Source organism: Micromys minutus, assembly GCF_963924665.1.
Source record: "Micromys minutus genome assembly, chromosome: 20".
Taxonomy (NCBI): domain Eukaryota; kingdom Metazoa; phylum Chordata; class Mammalia; order Rodentia; family Muridae; genus Micromys; species Micromys minutus.
In genome coordinates, this window is record NC_137955.1 from 40588790 (window position 1) to 40607671 (window position 18882).

At 46.6% G+C, this 18882-nt stretch overlaps 1 protein-coding gene across 3 annotated transcripts in view; it reads left to right on the forward strand.

Moving 5' to 3' along the window:
• The window catches only part of MYO10 (myosin X), a 74052-nt gene extending 65617 nt beyond the window's left edge, over positions 1 to 8435 (forward strand). For all 3 annotated transcript variants that reach the window (XM_080933712.1, XM_080933714.1, XM_080933713.1), the window contains 5 exons: positions 440 to 576; positions 1387 to 1507; positions 2103 to 2555; positions 5173 to 5364; positions 6986 to 8435. In XM_080933712.1, the coding sequence (XP_080789838.1) occupies positions 440 to 576; positions 1387 to 1507; positions 2103 to 2555; positions 5173 to 5364; positions 6986 to 7087 (1005 nt within the window). In that variant the 3' untranslated portion in view covers positions 7088 to 8435. The remainder of the gene's footprint in view (positions 1 to 439; positions 577 to 1386; positions 1508 to 2102; positions 2556 to 5172; positions 5365 to 6985) is intronic.
• Positions 8436 to 18882: the final 10447 nt, after the last annotated feature.

Sequence of the window (18882 nt, forward strand, 5' to 3'; positions counted from 1 at the left end):
TCTACTTACAACGAAAGCTTGGGGTGATGGTGGCATTGCTAATAAAGCCTTGGGAGCCCTTTTAAACGAGTCATCATTAGACGTCACTATTGTTTCTGGAGGCTCATCAATCTATCAAATAAAAGATGGGACTTAGGGATTGCATTTACTTTTTCCCAACTACTGAGGCTTTGCAAAAGAAAAAGAAAAAGAAAATAGGTTAGTGTTCCTCTTCTCCACTCCCTAGGGGAGGGTGAAACAAGAAGAAAGTCAAAGCTGAGTTTACTGAGACAGTAAGAGAACAAAAGTACATGCCTAGGCTCTGGGGTCAAAGAGGAGGCGACAGTGTCAGAGGACTGTGTGGACCCTGTCGCACCAGCCACTCCCTCTGAGTTCAGATGGAGCCGTACGTGTGTAAACCTCACGGTGGCGGAGCTGAGGGCCCCCTCCTGTCTTCCAGGTGGTGGAGAAGCTGATCCGGGGCCTCGCCATGGAAGACAGCAGGAACATGTTTGCCTTGTTTGAGTACAATGGGCAGGTGGACAAAGCCATCGAAAGCCGGACTATCGTGGCTGACGTCCTGGCAAAGTTTGAGAAGTAAGTTCTTCCTCCTCTTCAAAGTGCCAGAAGAACAGTTGACGCTCCCTGTTTGGCCTCCGTGTATTTCTGGGTTTTATTTTACCCTTGTTAATCTGTTTACCTTTCCTCCTCCGTCACCCGTGTGTCCCGACTCAAGGACAGAGCCATGGTCTCCGGGTTGATCTGTCTGACTCACCCTTAGCCCATCACCCCGTCCTCTCCCTCTCAGCCCCCAGGATTCGCTGTGTCTTAGAACTGATGGGGTTTCACTTATTCCGGATTAGCTTGGAAAAGAGGATGCGGGACTCAAACCCACACCCCAGCTCTTCAAACTGTCTGTCCTGCCTACTGTACGTCCCTTCAGCGGGACGTCCTTCAGTGTCTGATCTCTAGTCCCTGTGCATGCTTGACATGCGAGTGCAGCCCCCTGAATCCTCATAGCAATTTCGACTAAGTTGACATGAACAGACAGCCTTTCTGTGCATTAGGTACAGGTTAGATGGTGCCATTTCTTCTGGGGGGCCCTTACAGTCCCTGCTGGCCCGCTTTGCTTGAAAGCGTTCTCTTTGTTGTCCTAAAGTGAAAACTGGCTGGAAGCAGCCACTTCCCCTATAGCTAAGCTGCCAAGGAACTCTGACAAGCTCTGCCTTGCCAGCTTATTTGTGTGATGACCCCTTGTGTCTTCCCTTTGCCCCAGCATACCGCTACCACCTTGGGTAGGATGTCTTCATCCTCAAAATGAGCTGTGCAAAATCAGCCCTCTGTGGGTCACCGGGGGGGGGCTCATTTCTAATTTTGCTCTGAGTCTCTTGTGGCTTCTGCCTGTAGGCTAGCTGCCACGTCAGAAGCTGGAGATGCGCCATGGAAATTCTACTTCAAACTTTATTGCTTCCTGGACACCGACAGCGTGCCAAAAGACAGTGTGGAATTTGCGTTTATGTTTGAACAGGTAAAAGGAACTTTGAGGAAAAAAAAGATTGTTTTCCTTTGTTGGAGGCAAGAGAGATGCCCATTACTACGGCATGTAAATGAGCTGCTAAAGTCTGTTGGATTAGCCAAGGTAGTAGATTTACCAGCAAGGGAGAGCTAGCCGCTTGCTCCGTAGAATGAAAACCTTACATACTCAGTTAAACACCTCTGCCAAGAGATTTGATGTGCCAGAGTCAGAGGATACTCAGGCAGAGGCCCTCCATTCTCTTAGAGGAGAAGAGGAGGAGGAATGGAGGCGGGGGGACTTCAAGGGGAGACAGCAATTGGGATATAAAGTGAATTTTAAAAAAAAAGAAAGAAGAAGAAGAAAAGGAAAAAAAAAATCATTGCCAAGAGATCATGGGGGTAAAAGATACTCCAGGGTTAGAAGACACCCACAAAGGGGAGGAATTTGAAGCAGTGGGCTGTGCTTTGCTAGGAGAAATCCAACTTGAAGCATGAGCGTGGGAGGGTGCTTTGAAGGGGAGGAATTTAAAGGAAGGCTGGGGTGTAGCCTGCACAGCATGAGTGACTACCGTTTCCTGACCCCTTTGCTGTCTGTCACCTCCTTCCAGGCCCACGAAGCAGTCATCCATGGCCACCACCCAGCCCCCGAGGAAAGCCTCCAAGTGCTGGCTGCCTTAAGACTCCAGTACCTGCAGGGCGACTATACCCTGAACACCTCGGTTCCACCCCTGGAGGAGGTTTATTCTCTGCAGAGACTCAAAGCTCGAATCAGTCAGTCGACCAAAACCTTCACCCCCTACGAACGCCTGGAGAAGAGACGGACCAGCTTCCTGGAGGGGACACTTCGGCGGAGCTTCCGGACGGGGACCATGGTTCGGCAAAAGGCGGAGGAGGAGCAGATGTTGGACATGTGGATTAAGGAGGAAGTCTGCTCGGCTCGAGCCAGTATCATTGACAAGTGGAAGAAATTGCAGGGAGTGAACCAGGAACAAGCCATGGCCAAGTATATGGCCCTGATCAAGGAGTGGCCTGGTTATGGGTCAACGCTCTTTGACGTGGAGGTGAGAGCTGGCTACTGCCGTGGTGTGTCCTGACCAAGCTGTCAGAACCTAAACCTTCCTATGGTCATGTGGGAAAAGGGACAAGAGGGACCACTTGGCTCTGTGCCCTCTGAGTCTTACCATTAGCATCCTCATGTCCAGAGGGGTTTTGTTTTGTTTTGTTTTGTTTTATTTATTTATTTATTTATTTATTTTCTGTTGTGTTTTTCTTATTTTTATTTAGTCTTTTTTTTTTACACTCCAGATTTTATCCTTCTCTCAGGCCAACCTCTGACTGTTCATATCCCATTCCTCCCCCACCCCCTACCCCCCTCTCCATGAGGATGTATCCACCCTACCAGACCTTTTACTCCCTGAGGCCTCCAGTCTCTTGAGGGTTAGGTGCATCTTCTCTGACTGAACCCCAACCAGGCAGTCCTCTGCTATATATGTGTTGGGGGGCCTCATATCAGCTGGTGTATGCTGCCTGGTTGGTGATCCAGTGTCTGAGAGATCTTGGGGTCCACGTTGAGACGGCTGGTCCTCCTACAGGGTCTCCTTTCTTCTTCAGCTTCTTCCAGCATTTTCCTAATTTAACCACAGGGGTCAGCAGCTTCTGTTCATTTGTTGGGTACAGTATCTGCAGGCGCTTGTTGGGTCTTTCAGAAGGCAGTCATGCTAGGTCCCTTCTAGTGAGTGCCCCATAGTCTCAGTAACTGTGTCAGGCCTTGGGGCCTCCCCTTGAGCTGGATCCCACTTTGGATCTATCACTGGACCTTCGTTTCCTCGGGCTGCTCTCCATTTTTGTCCCTGCAGTCTTTCAGACAGGAACAATTATGAATCAGAGTTTTGACTGTGTAAAGGCAACCCCATCCCTCACTTGATGCCCTGTCTTTCTGCTAGAGGTTGTCTCTGCAAGTTCCCTCTCCTCACTGTAGGGCATTTCATCTAAGGTTCCTCCCTTTGAGTCCTGACAGTCTCTCACCTCCCAGGTCTCTGGTACTTGTGTTTTCTTAAGTAGTTTTTGTTTTTTCCTGTGTGTGTGTGTGTGTGTGTGTTTTGTTGAGCCAACTGGCTTCAGACTTGGCTTGTGTTTGAACCCCTTTCGTCCACCTCACAAGTGCTGTCCCGAAACTCAGAGATTCCCCTGCCTCTCCTTGGGTGTGCACTGACACCACCAGGCAGTTGATCCAACTTTTTAAAAAGATGTACAAACTTTTCCTTATTTGCATTCTGGGTATTAAACCCAGGCTCTGGCGCAAAGAGGCAAGCACTTTGCCCCTGAGCTATGTCCCGAGTCTCCATCTAAATATTTTCTGCCTCAAGTCAGCACTTAAGGATGTTTCAGACTTCAGTCCGGACTGTAGCGACGAGGACAAAAGGGCTGAGCTTGCACTTGCTTTCTTGGTTCCTCGTGATGATCTGCTTGCAGGAACAGCATCTTGTAGCATGGAATTGTGGTTTTCTTGCTGCAATTTAGCCACAGCCCCATCCCAGTATTAAGTTCTTGTGTCTTTATTTAAGACCACTGACTGGAAGGAAGTTTGCCCAGGGTGTAGGGCAGAGCGAGTCTCGTCAAACAGGCCTGCATGTTAAATCTAGCCATCTCCCTTGTGTGTTTTTTTTGCAAATGTGGAGGGTTTAGTCAGTGCCAGAGACCACAAGGCCCTTGCCAGCCACACTATGTAAGCCAGTGAGACGTTCTCCCTGGTTCTGGACAGACAAGTTTCCCAACACCTTTACAGATGCGCTTTTAGATCTCTTCCAACTTTGGCAAATTAGCAGGATCTCTGATGACTAAATCGAAGCTTTATAAAAATCCAATATCTTATCCCAAGATACTTTAATTGCTTCTAGGAGGATGCTGGCCTGGGTGTGGTCAGTCGGCTGGTATGGTTTTGTTTCTTCTGATGCAACAGTTCTCAACCCATGGGTCAAGACCCCCTCATTTACATTACAATTCATGACTGTTATTACAGTTATGAAGTAGCCACAAAGGTAATTTTATGGTTGAGGGCCACCAGAACACACTATCAGAGAGTCGCATCAATTGGAAGGTTTAGAGCCACTGCTCTGATGTATAAACGAGGCACGTTGTGCCATATACACACGCCTAATTTACAGCATCTGTTTATGCTCTGGTTCCGACCGGTCCTGGGTTGCTGTTCCCCACACAGGCTCTTGTTTTCCTCCCATCGCTCCATACAAGCGAGTCTGCAGTCAGGCCAGAAGTGTGTTTACACTGAACATCTATCAGGCTGTTGCCATATCTTGTGGAGAGGAGCCAACACACAGCTATTGGGAGAATTTGCCTCTGCGATCCTAGATAAACCAGCCCAGACACGATGGGGACAGACCTAGAAACAGAGGAGCAGAGGTGGCTCACTCTAGATGAGGCATTATGAACAACACCAGAGCAAGGCATAATTGCTCTCTAAGAAGCCTAAAATGGGTGGCCCAGTCAGAAGTCAACAAGAATACGCACTGAGGTACCACTTCTGTTCAGATGCTGGCGTGGTGACTTCAGTCAGTACAACCTGCCGAGCACTGGCCTCAGTGCCTGCCTTGTGGTTTTTTTTGGGTGTGTTCTGGACGTCCTCAGCAGTGTTTGCTTACACTGAATCTCCTGCCCCCACAGTGCAAGGAAGGCGGCTTCCCCCAGGAGCTCTGGCTGGGTGTCAGCGCAGACGCTGTGTCTGTGTACAAGCGTGGAGAGAGCAAGCCTTTAGAGGTCTTCCAGTATGAGCACATCCTATCTTTTGGGGCACCCCTGGCCAACACCTACAAGATCGTGGTTGATGAACGGGAGCTGCTTTTTGAGACGAGTGAGGTAAGAGGCAAAGACGGGGGATTCAGGATTCACTGGGCCTCGGGGGAAGCAGAGAACGGTTGCCGCCATGGCCTGGCTGCCGTCGACCAAGTCTCTGCGTTTGAGTAACTTGCTCCAGGTATGGAGCCCAGTATGGTTGCCCCTCCCTCTTCTAAAGCCAAAGTCAGGTGGCTCCAGATTCACCCTGTCCCCTCTACTGAGCACAGAACTCCGCTTCCTGCAAACGGTTCAGGAAAGGAAGAGAAGGAAGGGATGTGACGAGGAAGGACATTGTTGGCAGGCACCCTGCAGATCGGAGGTGACCGAGGCAAGGAACCACAACAGTCAGGCTCCGGTCTGGAGGCTGGAGAGATGGCTCAGCTGTTAAGAGCCCTCGCTGCTTTGTAGAGGGCTTCAGCTGTGTCCTGGTTTAAATTCACAGCATCCACATGATGGCTCACAACCATCTTCTGACCTCTTCGGGTACCAGTCACACACGTCAAATACACTTCAAGTGAAACACTCACCCATGAAATAAAATGATTTTTAAAAAGGGGGGGGGGGGACTGTACTCCAGAGGCATCCACAGAGCAGGAAGGAGCTGAGGGCCCACCCACCCCCGGCTGGCCGTAGTTGATTCTGGATCACAAAATCACATTCAGAAAATTTACTGAGTATATAAGCAATGGCAATCCCAAACAATAAGGGAAGCCATGAGGCCTCCTCAGGGGCATTGCTACCAGGAAAGAGCGGCCTGGGGGGATGGTGGTGGGCAAGAGGACACTTGGGGTGCTAGGGGATCAGGAAGCTGAGCGAAATTTAGTGGATTGATGGGGAGGTATGCAGAGAGAAGAAAGGGCTCAAGGTTCTGGTGCTGGGCTGTGACACTTAATAGAAATCCCATGGAGGGTGGGGGCCTACCATGAAATCTAGGATTGTGCAAGACATTGCAGCTAGTGGCTCTACCAGTATCAGCACGGGTAGCGTGGGATGGGAAAAGCACCAGAGGAAGTAGAAGCCTAGAAGATACCTTTGTATAGTCCAGGCTGAGAGCACGGTGGTAGCGGCGTCCTTGGAGGATGCTAGTGAAAGGTCGTGCCTAGCTCAGCAGAATGGCTGGTTTGCAGTGAAAATGAACTGGGCATCTGGGGGTCCTGCCAGAGGTCAAACCCCACTCACTAGGCTCCCTCCTGCTGCTTCAGCCTGTGTCCGGATAAATGAACCTGGAAATTAACTACTGTAGCCTCTAAAGGCTGATGTGGTCTCCAAATTTCGCCCCCGTTTTAACTGAGGATGGCTGTTGGAACCCTAATGATACCAACCCCGGTGTAATAATGGTGCACCAGTTCGCAAAGTCAGACAACAGGCATCACATAAAATCACTGCTTTCCATACAAGAGCCACCAGGTGGTGCACACTTTATCTAGAAAGGATCCAGTTCACTCTCTCCGGAGCTTAGGAATAGTCCGCTGTGCTCAACTTCGCATTCCCCTTGAGTCTGGTCCTGGACTTACCATCAGAAGCTACGGGTTCTTATATGGAGGGCAGTCAGAGGATGTCTGTGTAGCTAGGCTCTCGAACCTGGTAGAGACTGGTGACCATTTGTGGGTTCTTCCCCCTCTCCCCCCCCCCCCCCCCGCAGGTGGTGGGCGTGGCCAAGCTCATGAAAGCGTACATCAGCATGATCGTGAAGAAGCGTTTCAGCACCACGCGCTCTGTGAGCAGCCAGGGCAGCTCCAGGTGAAAACGAGGAAGCCCATGTGTCTCTCCAATCTGAACATGCCGCTCTTTGCCTGGGCCAGCGCCAAGTCCCGACCCAGCTTTGGAAACACATCTGTCCAGGCTTCTGGAAACCAGTCGTCAGAGGGAGGAGTCTCCCTTCCCTCTGTCAGCCTTCGGTGATCAGGAATTAAGCTGTCAACCTTAACAGTCTGCACAATTTCTTAAGCTTTAGTACTCGTAGATGATACTTGCCTTAAAGAAAAAAGAAAATGGGAGAAAACCACACGGCCACCAAAGCAGCCAGAAGTGCCTTAACTCGCATAATCGACCCTAATCGACCTTAACTGTACTACTGAGGGGAAGAGCTTTCACCTCCTGGTGGAGCATCTGGAGCTTGGAAGTGGAGCATCCAATCCCCTGATCGTGCACTAACCTCCCCATCCCAGGGAAGCTGAGGGAGTGGGGAGGGGAGACAGTGTGGTGTCGGAGCGCTGCTGGCAGCCTTCCTTACGGACATGTATTAACCTTTTTTTTTTTTTTTTTGCTTTGTTTCAACTGTCTGTGCTTGCCCGAGCATGCCCGTGTTCTCACACTCAACACTTTAATCATTGTCTTGTGAGCATCAAACACAAAGGGAAGGAGGATGTGCAATGTTGTAAACAGTCTGTATATTTTCCTAGTTCAGAGTTCTAGTCTCAAGGTGGCTTCATTAACAGACCCGGGATCCTGGATGTTCCTGTCTTTGCTGTATTTTGGAAAGAGGCGTCTTGACTCGGTTTCGTTTTACATGTAGCAAGGGGATGCGACCTGTGACTGCTGTATTACTAACAGGTCTGCACCCCACAGAGATAACTGTATTTATAACCACTGTTGAACGGCTGGCTCCAGTGCGGTTTCTAGAACAATATGAAGTCATTTTGGAGTCTTTTATTTCTAAAAGTTAAATTAATTTGTTTTGTTTTTTCGTTTCCTTTGAAGAGGAACTTGTATCACTCTGGCTGGGTTGCGGATGTAACCATGTCGAATGTGGGGGGAAGCTGCTGCATCCCCAAGCCCTGTACCCCTCAAGCAGACCTCTAAGGGACCCCGGCACAAATCCTGAGGCTTTAATGGAATTTACACATGCTTTGTCCCTAGTCCATAAATGTGGCCTGAACACAGCTCCTGTAAATGACAGCGGCTGTAACCATAAGAAAAAGATTCTGGACGTGGACTTTTATTTTTATATGGAAAAAAAAAATTTAAAGGTGGGCCAAATGAGTCTACTCACCAAGAAAGAAAAGTTACCTTGGCCTTACCCCTTCCAGACAGCTATGTGGAAGCAGTGTCCCTTGGCTCACAAAGTCTGACAATAAAAGACATTAATGTGTTGTGCTTGTTTTCCTTGAGTAGTTCCAAATAACCATGTTGGGGTGGGGGGGGGGTCTGACTTTGACATTCAATTTTAGATTTTAAAAATTGTATTGAGTTACACTGGGCCTTTCTTATAAAATGTGCTTTGAGCCCATTTCCTCCATACTCAGCCACCAACCCTTTCTTGTTCCTCCTGTCTGTCCCCATTTCCATTAGATAGCCTTGCCTTTTATGTCATCTGCACATGTGACATTTTATAAGTCTGTGCAAATAATAGTTTTCTGCAACTGACTTAATTCACTTAAGATTATCTCCAGTTGCTGATATTTTTTAGCTATTTTATTGTTTTTTGTTTTTTTTTTTTAATACTTCTACCTCCCTTCCAACCCTAATTCCACCCTAATCCCTTCCAACCCCCCAACACTAGGTAGGAGAGAAAGAAGGTTAAAAGGAAAAGGGGGATAACCTTTTCAGCTACTTTTGCCAATTAGGGGCATAGTCGGGTTCCTAGGGGCAAGTCTAATCATTGTCAGAATATCCAGCAATCCCATCTTGGAACTCCCCCTTTTATACTCTCTCCAAAATCCCCAGAATTAAACTATCTGCAGCTGGCAAAACCACACCCCTGCTAGTGCAGGAGGCAAAACATAATCATCTGCTGTGAAGCAGCCTCTTATCCCACACCTGGGATTAAAACAAAAACATGCATACATACATATGTACATACATAACTGGGTTTTTAAAGAAGCCAACATTCTTACTACATACAGTTATTCATTTTTCCTCAGTTGATGTAATTTCATTCTTTATGGGTGAAAAACAAACTCTTAAACTGTGTTTAGAAAAAAAAAGTAACAAACTTTTTTAAAAAATTTTATTCATCTTCTGTTGACGAACACCTTAATCTAGTAAAGCCTCTGAGGCCGGAGAAATCTTCAGCTGTACTTTGGGCAGAGGTTTGATATCTAGGCTATACAAAGATCAGAAAGCTAAGCACACTAAAACCAAACAACCCAATCAATTGGCTAATAAAATGAACAGATGGTTCTCAAGAGAATGCAAGTGGACTGTAAACATGAGAAATGGAAATAAACTGCGTTTTCATTTCATCTCACCCCAACCATCATGAAAACAAATGCAGGTGAGGAGTCAGACCAAGGGGAACTGACAAGGACCAGCCTCGCCTTAGAGGTGGGATTCCCCGGAAAAAGGGATGTCAAGGGAGTAGCAAAACAACTAGAAGTCAAACCATGGGTCCAAGCCTGTGTTTTGCTCAGGACTTTGACTGTTCTCCCTGTTCTGCTTTTTTAGACCGTTTTCTCTTGCTGTTCTAAAAGCTCTCTGGATAGCTCATCTCTTGCAGATCAAAAGCTTGGAGTTTTTGTTGTTGTGGTGGTTGTTTTTGTTTTTTTATGTATCAATCCAGTCATTACCCCAAGTTCCCTTTTGGTTATCTAGTGAATCCTATGAACCCAGCCCCTTGATTCTTATAAATGGCAAGAATAGACAAGATAGCCCTGAAATTACCAATTCCTACCATCCCTGGGCCTGAACCTAAACTTCCTCAGTCCCAGGTTGACTTTGAACTCAGAAATACCTGCTTGTGTAAGCATAAAGAAATAGCTTAACTAGGTAAGATAACTAAATCTCTTATGTCCTCCCTTAGTATCTTTCTGACAAGCTGTCTCATAGTTGCAGCTGCCTCTGTTTCTTTTAAATCTGTGAAGCTCCTCATACCATTCATTTTGCATAATTGAGAAATTATATATTTTTGAACTCATGTTTTCAGAGTTCTTTCCCACAGCCTTAGTCCTGAAGGTCATGTCTTTCTAATGAAGGTCATTTTGCTTACCAATCTTGCCTTGTGGGCTGTCTCTGATTATGGAGTCATTAACCTTGGCAGAGAGGACATTCCTCTAAAGAAAGAATGTAAAGCAAAATACACATACACACAAACAAGCCTTAATGACCGTAGCAACAATCAACACTGGTGGAGGCCTATGTCCTGCTGGCTTTATTCCAAACTCATAGTCTCTGCTCCCAAATCACTGCATTCTCCTCCCTTCCAAACCCATTTATTCCAATGATACTTAGATCATTACTCAAACACCCAGCCTCTGCACGAGTATTGTCACTGCCTTCTTCAATGCCCATTGCCTTTTCGGTTACCAGCTCTGAATCGCAATAACTTTTATTTTTATATACTTCAAACTCCTACTTCATGCCTTCCTCCCCTGCATTGGATAACTCCACCCACGAATCAACCCATCTCTCCACGTTCCTATGTGATGGTTGAGGTCATTGTCGGCTTCACTGAGCTCCGGGAGGCCCAGACAACTGACTAAACAGCTTTTTGGATTCGTCTGGGAAGGAGTTTCCAGAGGAGGTTAGCCCTTGAATTGGTAGCAAAGCAGAGCAGATGATGCTCCTCAGTGCCCCTACACACGCCAGTCTGCAGAGAGCCAAAAGCAGACGTCACTCTGGTCACTGTCTCACTGAGTGGAATCATTGGTAAGCCGTCAGAGCTTTAGACTCTCAGGCGTTGAAACCTAGCTGGTGTACGGATCACTGTTCTCTGGACCTCACCTTTGACCTGTACTGCTGGCTTTCCTGAGCATACAGCTTGGAGACAGCCTCAAGGTTTGTCGGTGTTCATAGCTCTATGAAGCAATGCATAGATTTCTAGCCACATACACATACAGAGTTCCTATTTGTTTTGCTCGTTGGGGGGCAGCACTAACTAACTCTTTGTCGTTCAGCAGTTGAAGGCTGATAGAGAAACATAATGATTCACTTTCTTTTCCTTCCTCTGGATCAGTGCCTGCCTATGAAGTCCGGGCTATCTTTGAAATTACAGCTTTCTTGTCTTAGGGTCCACGGTGCTGTGATTACAGGCGTGAGCACCACACTTAACTGAGACTATTATACATTTAATGTGAGACAGGGCTGTGCTGTGGGGCCCAGGCTGACCTCAAACTCCTTGGTTTGGGTAATCCACCCACTCAAGCCCCCCATATAGTTGGGTCTACAGGTGCATGTGTACCACACAGACCCTCACTTTAGGTGTATGGCCATGGTCTGTAGACGCTTAGCAGCACCCCTATCACATTCATCTCTCATGAATCCCTAGGGAGCCACCCCTCATCCCTGTCTCAATGGTCTCCTCGTTTACATTTTCATACTCAGTCCACACTTAATTCAGCACGAAAGCCCAAAGATCATCAGGGGCTCTTTGCCTTTCTGTCACATGTCCCAGCGTCCCAGTCCTGGGCCTTTAGTGTTATTTAGAAGTGGGTTTTCCCTCCCTTCAGAATAAGGGCTTTCGATCTAGTTAGCTTCCTTCCACCTCTGCTTGGCCGAGTGCAATGTATGCGAGGCACAGAACAGTCAAGAAAGAGTGCTTGCTATTCTCTCCCGGCTCCTCGCATTCCATCCAGGCATCGGCCTGTGTCCTTCATCTCATGCTTGGCTCCTCACCTGAGACCTGAATAGCCTTTTAAAGATGAAAATCAGATCGAGTCACTTGCAGAGAACCCATTTGAGGTGTCCCCTCAAGTGACTCCTGTGATGGAAATCATTGCTGCTGCGTTTAGAGGCGTGGCTTTGGAGGAAGCAGTTCCTGGGGGGGCTGGAGCTCTATTGATGGTTTAGTACTTTACGGGCATAACTGGGAAGTGGTGGAAATCAGAAGTGGGATTGAGTTGGAGGAAGGTACGGTGTGCACTTAAAGACATATACAGTGCAACGGGGCCCCTCCCTGTTTACTCTTTCTTCTTGACCACCATGAGGTAAGCAGCTTTGTAGTACCACCCTCACAATGCTTCGACTCTCTGCCGCTCAGAAACAATGGCTCTAGCTGAGTTCAGACTGAAGTCTTTGAAACTGTGAGTAAAATATAGCCAACCCCCTCCAACGCACACATACACATACACACACACACACACACACACACACACACACACACACACACACACAGTTGGCTTTCTCTGGGGTTTGTCATGCCAATGGACCACTGGCAAACATGTCACCACTGTTTCACCGGTGCCTTGGGTTGCCATTTTGTAGGATAAAGTCAGACTCTGCCATGGCTAGACAAGCTCCACATGAGGGTTCTCTTCTGCTCCATCTGCAGCCCCATTGCTGTCATTCCGTCACCTCCACCCGCATGCCCAATCTGCCCCTGTGGTTTCTTGAGGACTTATTTGAAAGCCGGTCTTAGCTTTATGACTCATACACTCCCCATGTGCTCTGTCTGCCATGGCCTTGCTTCCTGAATGTCACATGGCTACCTGCATCACTTTATGTCTCAACTCAAAACATCACTTCCCTGACCACCCCTACCTCTCTTTCAGTGAACTGTCCAGATTTCTGCTGCATTCTTGCTATTCTTCATTGCTCTTAACATGAATTAGAATGTTAATACACCCTAATGAATTCCAGGCTTTCGAGTTGTCCGCCTCTACTTGAACTTGTCTATGTGGTTGACTGTGGTCATTGGGCATGGGAAATGAGACGGAATCAGAGAATTAAGGAGGTCTTACACAGTAGGTGCTTGCCCTGGTGGAGCCTCACCTATAGGAAGAGAGATGAGCTAGGAAATGTCACATGGAAGATCACAGAAGCACAGCAGCCAACAGCCCCAGACAATCGGAAGATATAAATGAAGCCACCTAGCTTCTGACACTTAATGCCACATCCAGGGACACCACATGGATTCTAGAATTGATTCAACAGCAAGATATCTCCTGAACGCTTGTCCTAGTGTCTTAGAGTTTGTATTCCTGCACAAAACATCACGACCAAGAAGCAAGTTGGGGAGGAAAGGGTTTATTCAGCTTACACTTCCACATTGCTGTTCATCACCAAAAGGAACTCACACAGGGCAGGAACTTGGAGGCAGGAGCTGATGCAGAGGCCATGGTGGGGTGCTGCTAACTGGTTTGTTTCCTCTGGCTTGCTCAGCCTGCTTTCTTATAGAACCCAGGTCTACCAGCCCAGGGATGGAACCACCCACAATGGGCTGGGCCCTCTCCCCTTGATCACTAGTTGAGAAAATGTTTTACAGTTGGATTTCATGGAGGCAGTTCCTCAACTGAGGCTCCTTTCTCTGTGATAACTCCAGATTGTGTCAGGTTGACACAAAACCAGCCAGTACACTCAAGCTTCTCTCTCTAAGTTTGTCTTTCCTCTCTATTCCATGTCTTGGTAAGAACAACAGATCTCTTTACAATGGTTAGTTTCTTTCTTACCTCACATTTGCTTTTATTTATACGTGTCTGTGTATGCCGGTGTGCATGTGAAGGTGAATGTGTGGGAGTCAGAAGATAAGCTGTGGGAGCTAGTTCTCTTCTTTGATGGTACAGGTCTTGGGGATCAAATTCAAGTTGGGTCTAATGGCAGGCACCTCTACCCACTGAGCCATCTCAGTGGGCCTGTTCTTAGCTTTCAACTTGACACAATGAAGAATCACCTGGTAAAGAGACTTAATAAAGGATAGTCTAGGTTAGGTTGGACTGTGGGGATGTCTGTGAGTATTTTCTGAATTGTGCTAATTGACCAGTCCACTATAGGCGGTACCCTTCCCTAGGCAGGGGATCATGTCAGAGAAGATGAAGTAAGCTGAGCAGTAACATACATGTTTAATTCACTGCTCTACGCTTTGACTGAGATATGATGTCCTGGTTGCTTCACATACATCATTTGACTTTCCCAAGGTAATGGTGTACTGACTTTACTTCACATGACATAGATGATGACTTCCCTACTGTAACTTGGAACTGTGAGCCAAATAAGCTTTTTCACTTAAATTACATCACAGCAACAAGAAGGAAAACTCATATAGTAACCAAGCTTTCAAAATGTGCTGATGGTGAATTTTATGCACCAACTTGGCCAGAGCATGGTGCCCAGCTATTTGGTCAAGTGCCAGTCTAGGTGTTGCTGTGAAGGTGTCTTCAGAGGAGGTCAACATAAGCAATAGACTTTGAGTATAATGGTTTCCTGTTCACAGTTGCGTAGAGTCTCATCCAAGCCACTAAAAGCAGGGAGAGAAAGGCTTAAAATGGCAGCATCAACTCGAACCAGATTCTCCAGCCAGCCAGCAGCACAGCAGGTTTGAGACTTGTTCACACCCACAGCATGAACAGGTTCTTAAAACCTTCTCTACGGACACACGAAGGTACACATAAACACACAACCACCATATTGGTTCTATGTCTCTGCAGAGCCCTCATGCAAAGGTTATTGTGTGTGCATGTAAGTGATGTGTGGTCATGTATGGTACAGGTACCTATGTGGGCAGGTACCAAGGTGTGCCTGACCAAATATGGAGGCCAGAGAAAGATATCAGGTGTCTTCTTCTATTGCTCTGTGCTTTGATTCCTTGAGACAGGGTCACTTTTTTTGCTGGGATGACAAGCCAGGGAACTCCCAGGATCTGCTTGTACCTACCTCCGCTCCCCACCCCCAGATTGCAGGCATGCATGGCCATACCTTCTGCATTTTGTTAATGTAGGGGCATGATGTGAACACAGGAGTTCATGCTTGAACAGCAAGGGCTCCTACACACTGAGCCACCTCGCCAGTCCCCAGTGGTGAAGCCACTCTTATAGCCCCATCAACCTCCACCACCCCAATGACAGGGTTGTCCATCTCAGATATGAATCTGATCATGTTACTATTACAAAGTCTTCTGACTGCTCAGAACTTGGAGGGCCCAATACTGTCCCTCCATGTAGACTACAGAAGCTCTTTAACAAACCAGGCCCATTAAACCACTGCCTTTTTCTCTCTGAATTTGTTAGTTAGTTTTGGTTTGGTTTGTTTGGGGGTTTTTGTTTGTTTGTTTGTTTGCTTTTTTGTCAACTTGACATGTGAACTTCCATTGGGAAACTATCTCCCATAGACAGGTCTGTAGGCAAGTCTGTGGGGGGATTTTTTTAATTAGCCACTGATGTGGATGGGTCTGAAGTGGTGCCATTTATGAGCAGGCGATCCTGGGGCGTATAAGAAAGCAAACTGGAGAGATGGCTCAGTAGTTAAGAGCACTGGCTGCTCTCCCAGAGGTCCTGAGTTCAATTCCCGGCAACCACACGGTGGCTCACAACCATCATTAATGGGATCCAATGCCCTCTTCTGGTGTGCTTGACTAAGGAAAGCAACAGTGTACCCACATAAAATAAAGAGGTTTTGAACCCATGCTCAGAAGCATTCTTCGTTGCAAATGCTTGGTTTTAATTTTGGATTTGGCAAAGGGTCTTTTCACCAACCTCATGTAATTAGCACACTCCTCTGTGTTTAGACAAGGCTTCCTGATGCCCCTCTACTCCCAGAATCCTTCCTCCTGTCATTCTCTTAGCTGCCATCAGCCGCTCTAAACATATTTGTTGATTCCATCTCTCCACGTTTGAGTCTATACCCATGGATGAGGGGATATGTATTCATCTCTGTGTTACTTCACTCCCAGAATCTTAGGTACAGATGAAGCTCGGTTTAAAAAACAAACAAACAAACAAACAAGAAACCTCAAGGGATTTAAGTACTGAACTTTGGTTCCTGGAGAAGATAAAATACTTCATCTCTTCCTGCTGCCAGAAAAGTCAGTGTCACCCTCCTAAGATGTGTCACAATGATCTTAAGTTAAACAACAGATTACAAGAATGAAAATTTGCTGTCACCTACGAGGCACTGCTTTGGCCAACAGGAAGTAAAAGGACATGACTTCATTTTTATTTTAGAACTACTCTATTTCCTATTTTCTCTGTCTTCTGAAAAGCACTTTTCTTTTTTCAGTTGTTTTGAGAAGTTTCAAACCCACATTAAATTAGACATTTCTAGACTTATACAGTGAACCCCTGAAAACACACACACACACACACACACCAACATCTTTCCACACCAGCTTTCACATTCCTGCCCACCCACATTTATACACTTGCCATTTCTCTTTGCAAACAGCAGACAGCTGTCCTCACGGTGTTTGATCCCTGCCTGCATCTTGCCTAATTTGAAAAAAAATGTTTTTCAGCAGGTTAGACTCACTATCACTAATGTTTATTCAACTAAATCATCTAGCAAACTCTCTGGACTCCGATCTCCCCAATTGTCCTCTGAATAACCTTGACTGCACCCATTGTCTTGGCTGAGAATCCAATCAAAGTTCTTGCTTTTCCTTCTCCCCATACACTTTGCCAATATTGTCACTTGCTCCGAAAACCCAGCCCAGGTAACCTGCAAAATACCCACACCCTGGATTCTTCTGCAACCCTGGTTTGCTTTCTGGTACAATGAAGAAATACAGAACAAAACAGCCCGAGGAAGAAAAGGCGTTCTATTGGCCTATACTTCCAATTCATGTTGCACCACTGTGAAGAGTCCGGCAGGAGCTCAGGAAACCTGGAGACAGTAATTGCAGTGGGGACTATGGAGAAATGCTGCCCACTGCCCTTCTCCTAGGTTCATGTTCAGACGTCTTTCCTATACAGCCCAGGCCAACCTGCCCAGGATGGCACTGCCCAGGAGTGGGCTGGGTCCCTCTTCCATCAACTAGCAAAGAAGAAAAAGCCTCAAGACATGGCCACAGGCCAGTCTCATGGGAACAGTTCTTTGCTGAAGTTTCCCCCATCCCAGGTTTCTCTACTTTGTATCAAGTTAGCAAAAAAAAAAAAAAAAAAAAAAAAAAAAAACATGTAGCACGTTCTTGTCTGTTACATCAGAATGTGATGCAGGTGAAACCTTTCCAGGATATTTTGTCCTGAGGTGCTCTTCCCTGGCATCTTCAGATCAGGAATTTAAGAGTCCGATGGTCCCACTCCAACTGGTGCCCGCACAACACGATGTGGACACAGCGGGTCCTGGCAGATTTCCTCAGGGTAAAGGCCATGTCACCTTTGAAATTAACAAGGATCTTGTGAGGTCATAGGGATACCCTTTTCCCTGGAGTCTTCTCTTCAGTGGGTGATGTGATTCAATGGTTATCACTGTCTAAATAGATTATTACATAGAGAATTACAAAATGGTGTAAAACTTAATCTATATATTTAATATATTCCCAGAACCAGATCTTTCCCTGTCTTTCTAGAATCATTCTGGAATCATATTTTTATTGAAAAAGTCAGTGTGTTATGGTCATATACCAGGATTCTTTATTCAAAACTTTAGATCTCAAGTTTGAGATCCCTTTTAGTCTGGGTTATGTGTTCTTGACAAGAACTTTTATGGTGTTTCGGAGGATGCCTTTGCCTTCTGGTACACAGGATGTTCCCAATCAGATGCAGCAGCAGCATCTACAATACAAGACTTTGATTTCTGTTGGCAGTCAGTAATATTCAGAATGCAGTATCTGGTCTGTAAGTGAGCTCATTCCTGTGGATTTATTATTGACATTAAGCTTTTTTCAGCCCAGAGGTAATATTAAACCACCACCCTTTACTCTTGTTCAAGCCCTGCCCAAAGCGGGCTCCACAGTTTGTTGGTCCATCCTGTAGTGTTCTTCCACTGGAAACCATTATCAGTTCAGAACCAATGGAACCTTCAAGGCATTGATTTTGGGCTTCCCTGTGGATGCCAAGCTTCTCACTGTAAGTGGCATCAGGGAAAAGCAGGTTCCATTTCCCGGGTGAGCCTGCTAGAATGCACCCAGGCTATGATGTCTTCCAAATGGTCCTCAAGGAAGGGGAGACCTTGACTCATAATAGAAATGATGTTTTCCAAGGGAGGTGATAGTCTAATTGAACATTATCTAAGCACAAACTGTGAGCTGATTTATAAGGCCAATATGGACTTCCTCCCAATGACTTCCAGACCATCTCTACTGGAGAGTTAGTTAAGGACAGGGTGGCCTTTGCAGTTTTTTCCAGGAAGATGACCTGCTTCCCACACAGACTTACTGAGCCCAGTACCTTTGGGGCAGCATCTTTCCAGCTCATGGCTATGAGTTGAGTACTGTGGCTAAGTTGTGCAGACGAGGAAAGACTGGTTTCCCTTTCTGCTTCTTCACGCTGCAGCAGTTCCAGCCCCTGTTGACTGTGACGAGTTCCATCCTCCTTACAGCAGCCTGGGATGCTGTTGTCTCTTGTTGTAAAGCCAAGGAGAACAGTCTGAGAGGGACTGTGCAACAAGAAGTGACAGAGTTGTTGTGCTGTAACTTCAACAAGAAGTGACAGAGACTGGCATAGCTACGTTTTTATGGTACCTCCCAGTTCTAAGCCTGCTAAAACGTGGAGAAATAGAATGTCTCAGGTTGGGAAGAGAGGTCATTTGTTAAAGAGTTTGCCTTGTAAGTACAAGACCCCTAGTCCATCTCCAGAGCATCCTCTGCCCCCAGGTGGTGACATATGTTTGCAATCTAATCTTTGCTCATTAGCCTTCTTTTGATCTCTGGCACCAGTTTTCCAGCCCCCATAGTCACATATGTACATGCACACCCACATACACATATGCATCTGAACATGAACACATACACAC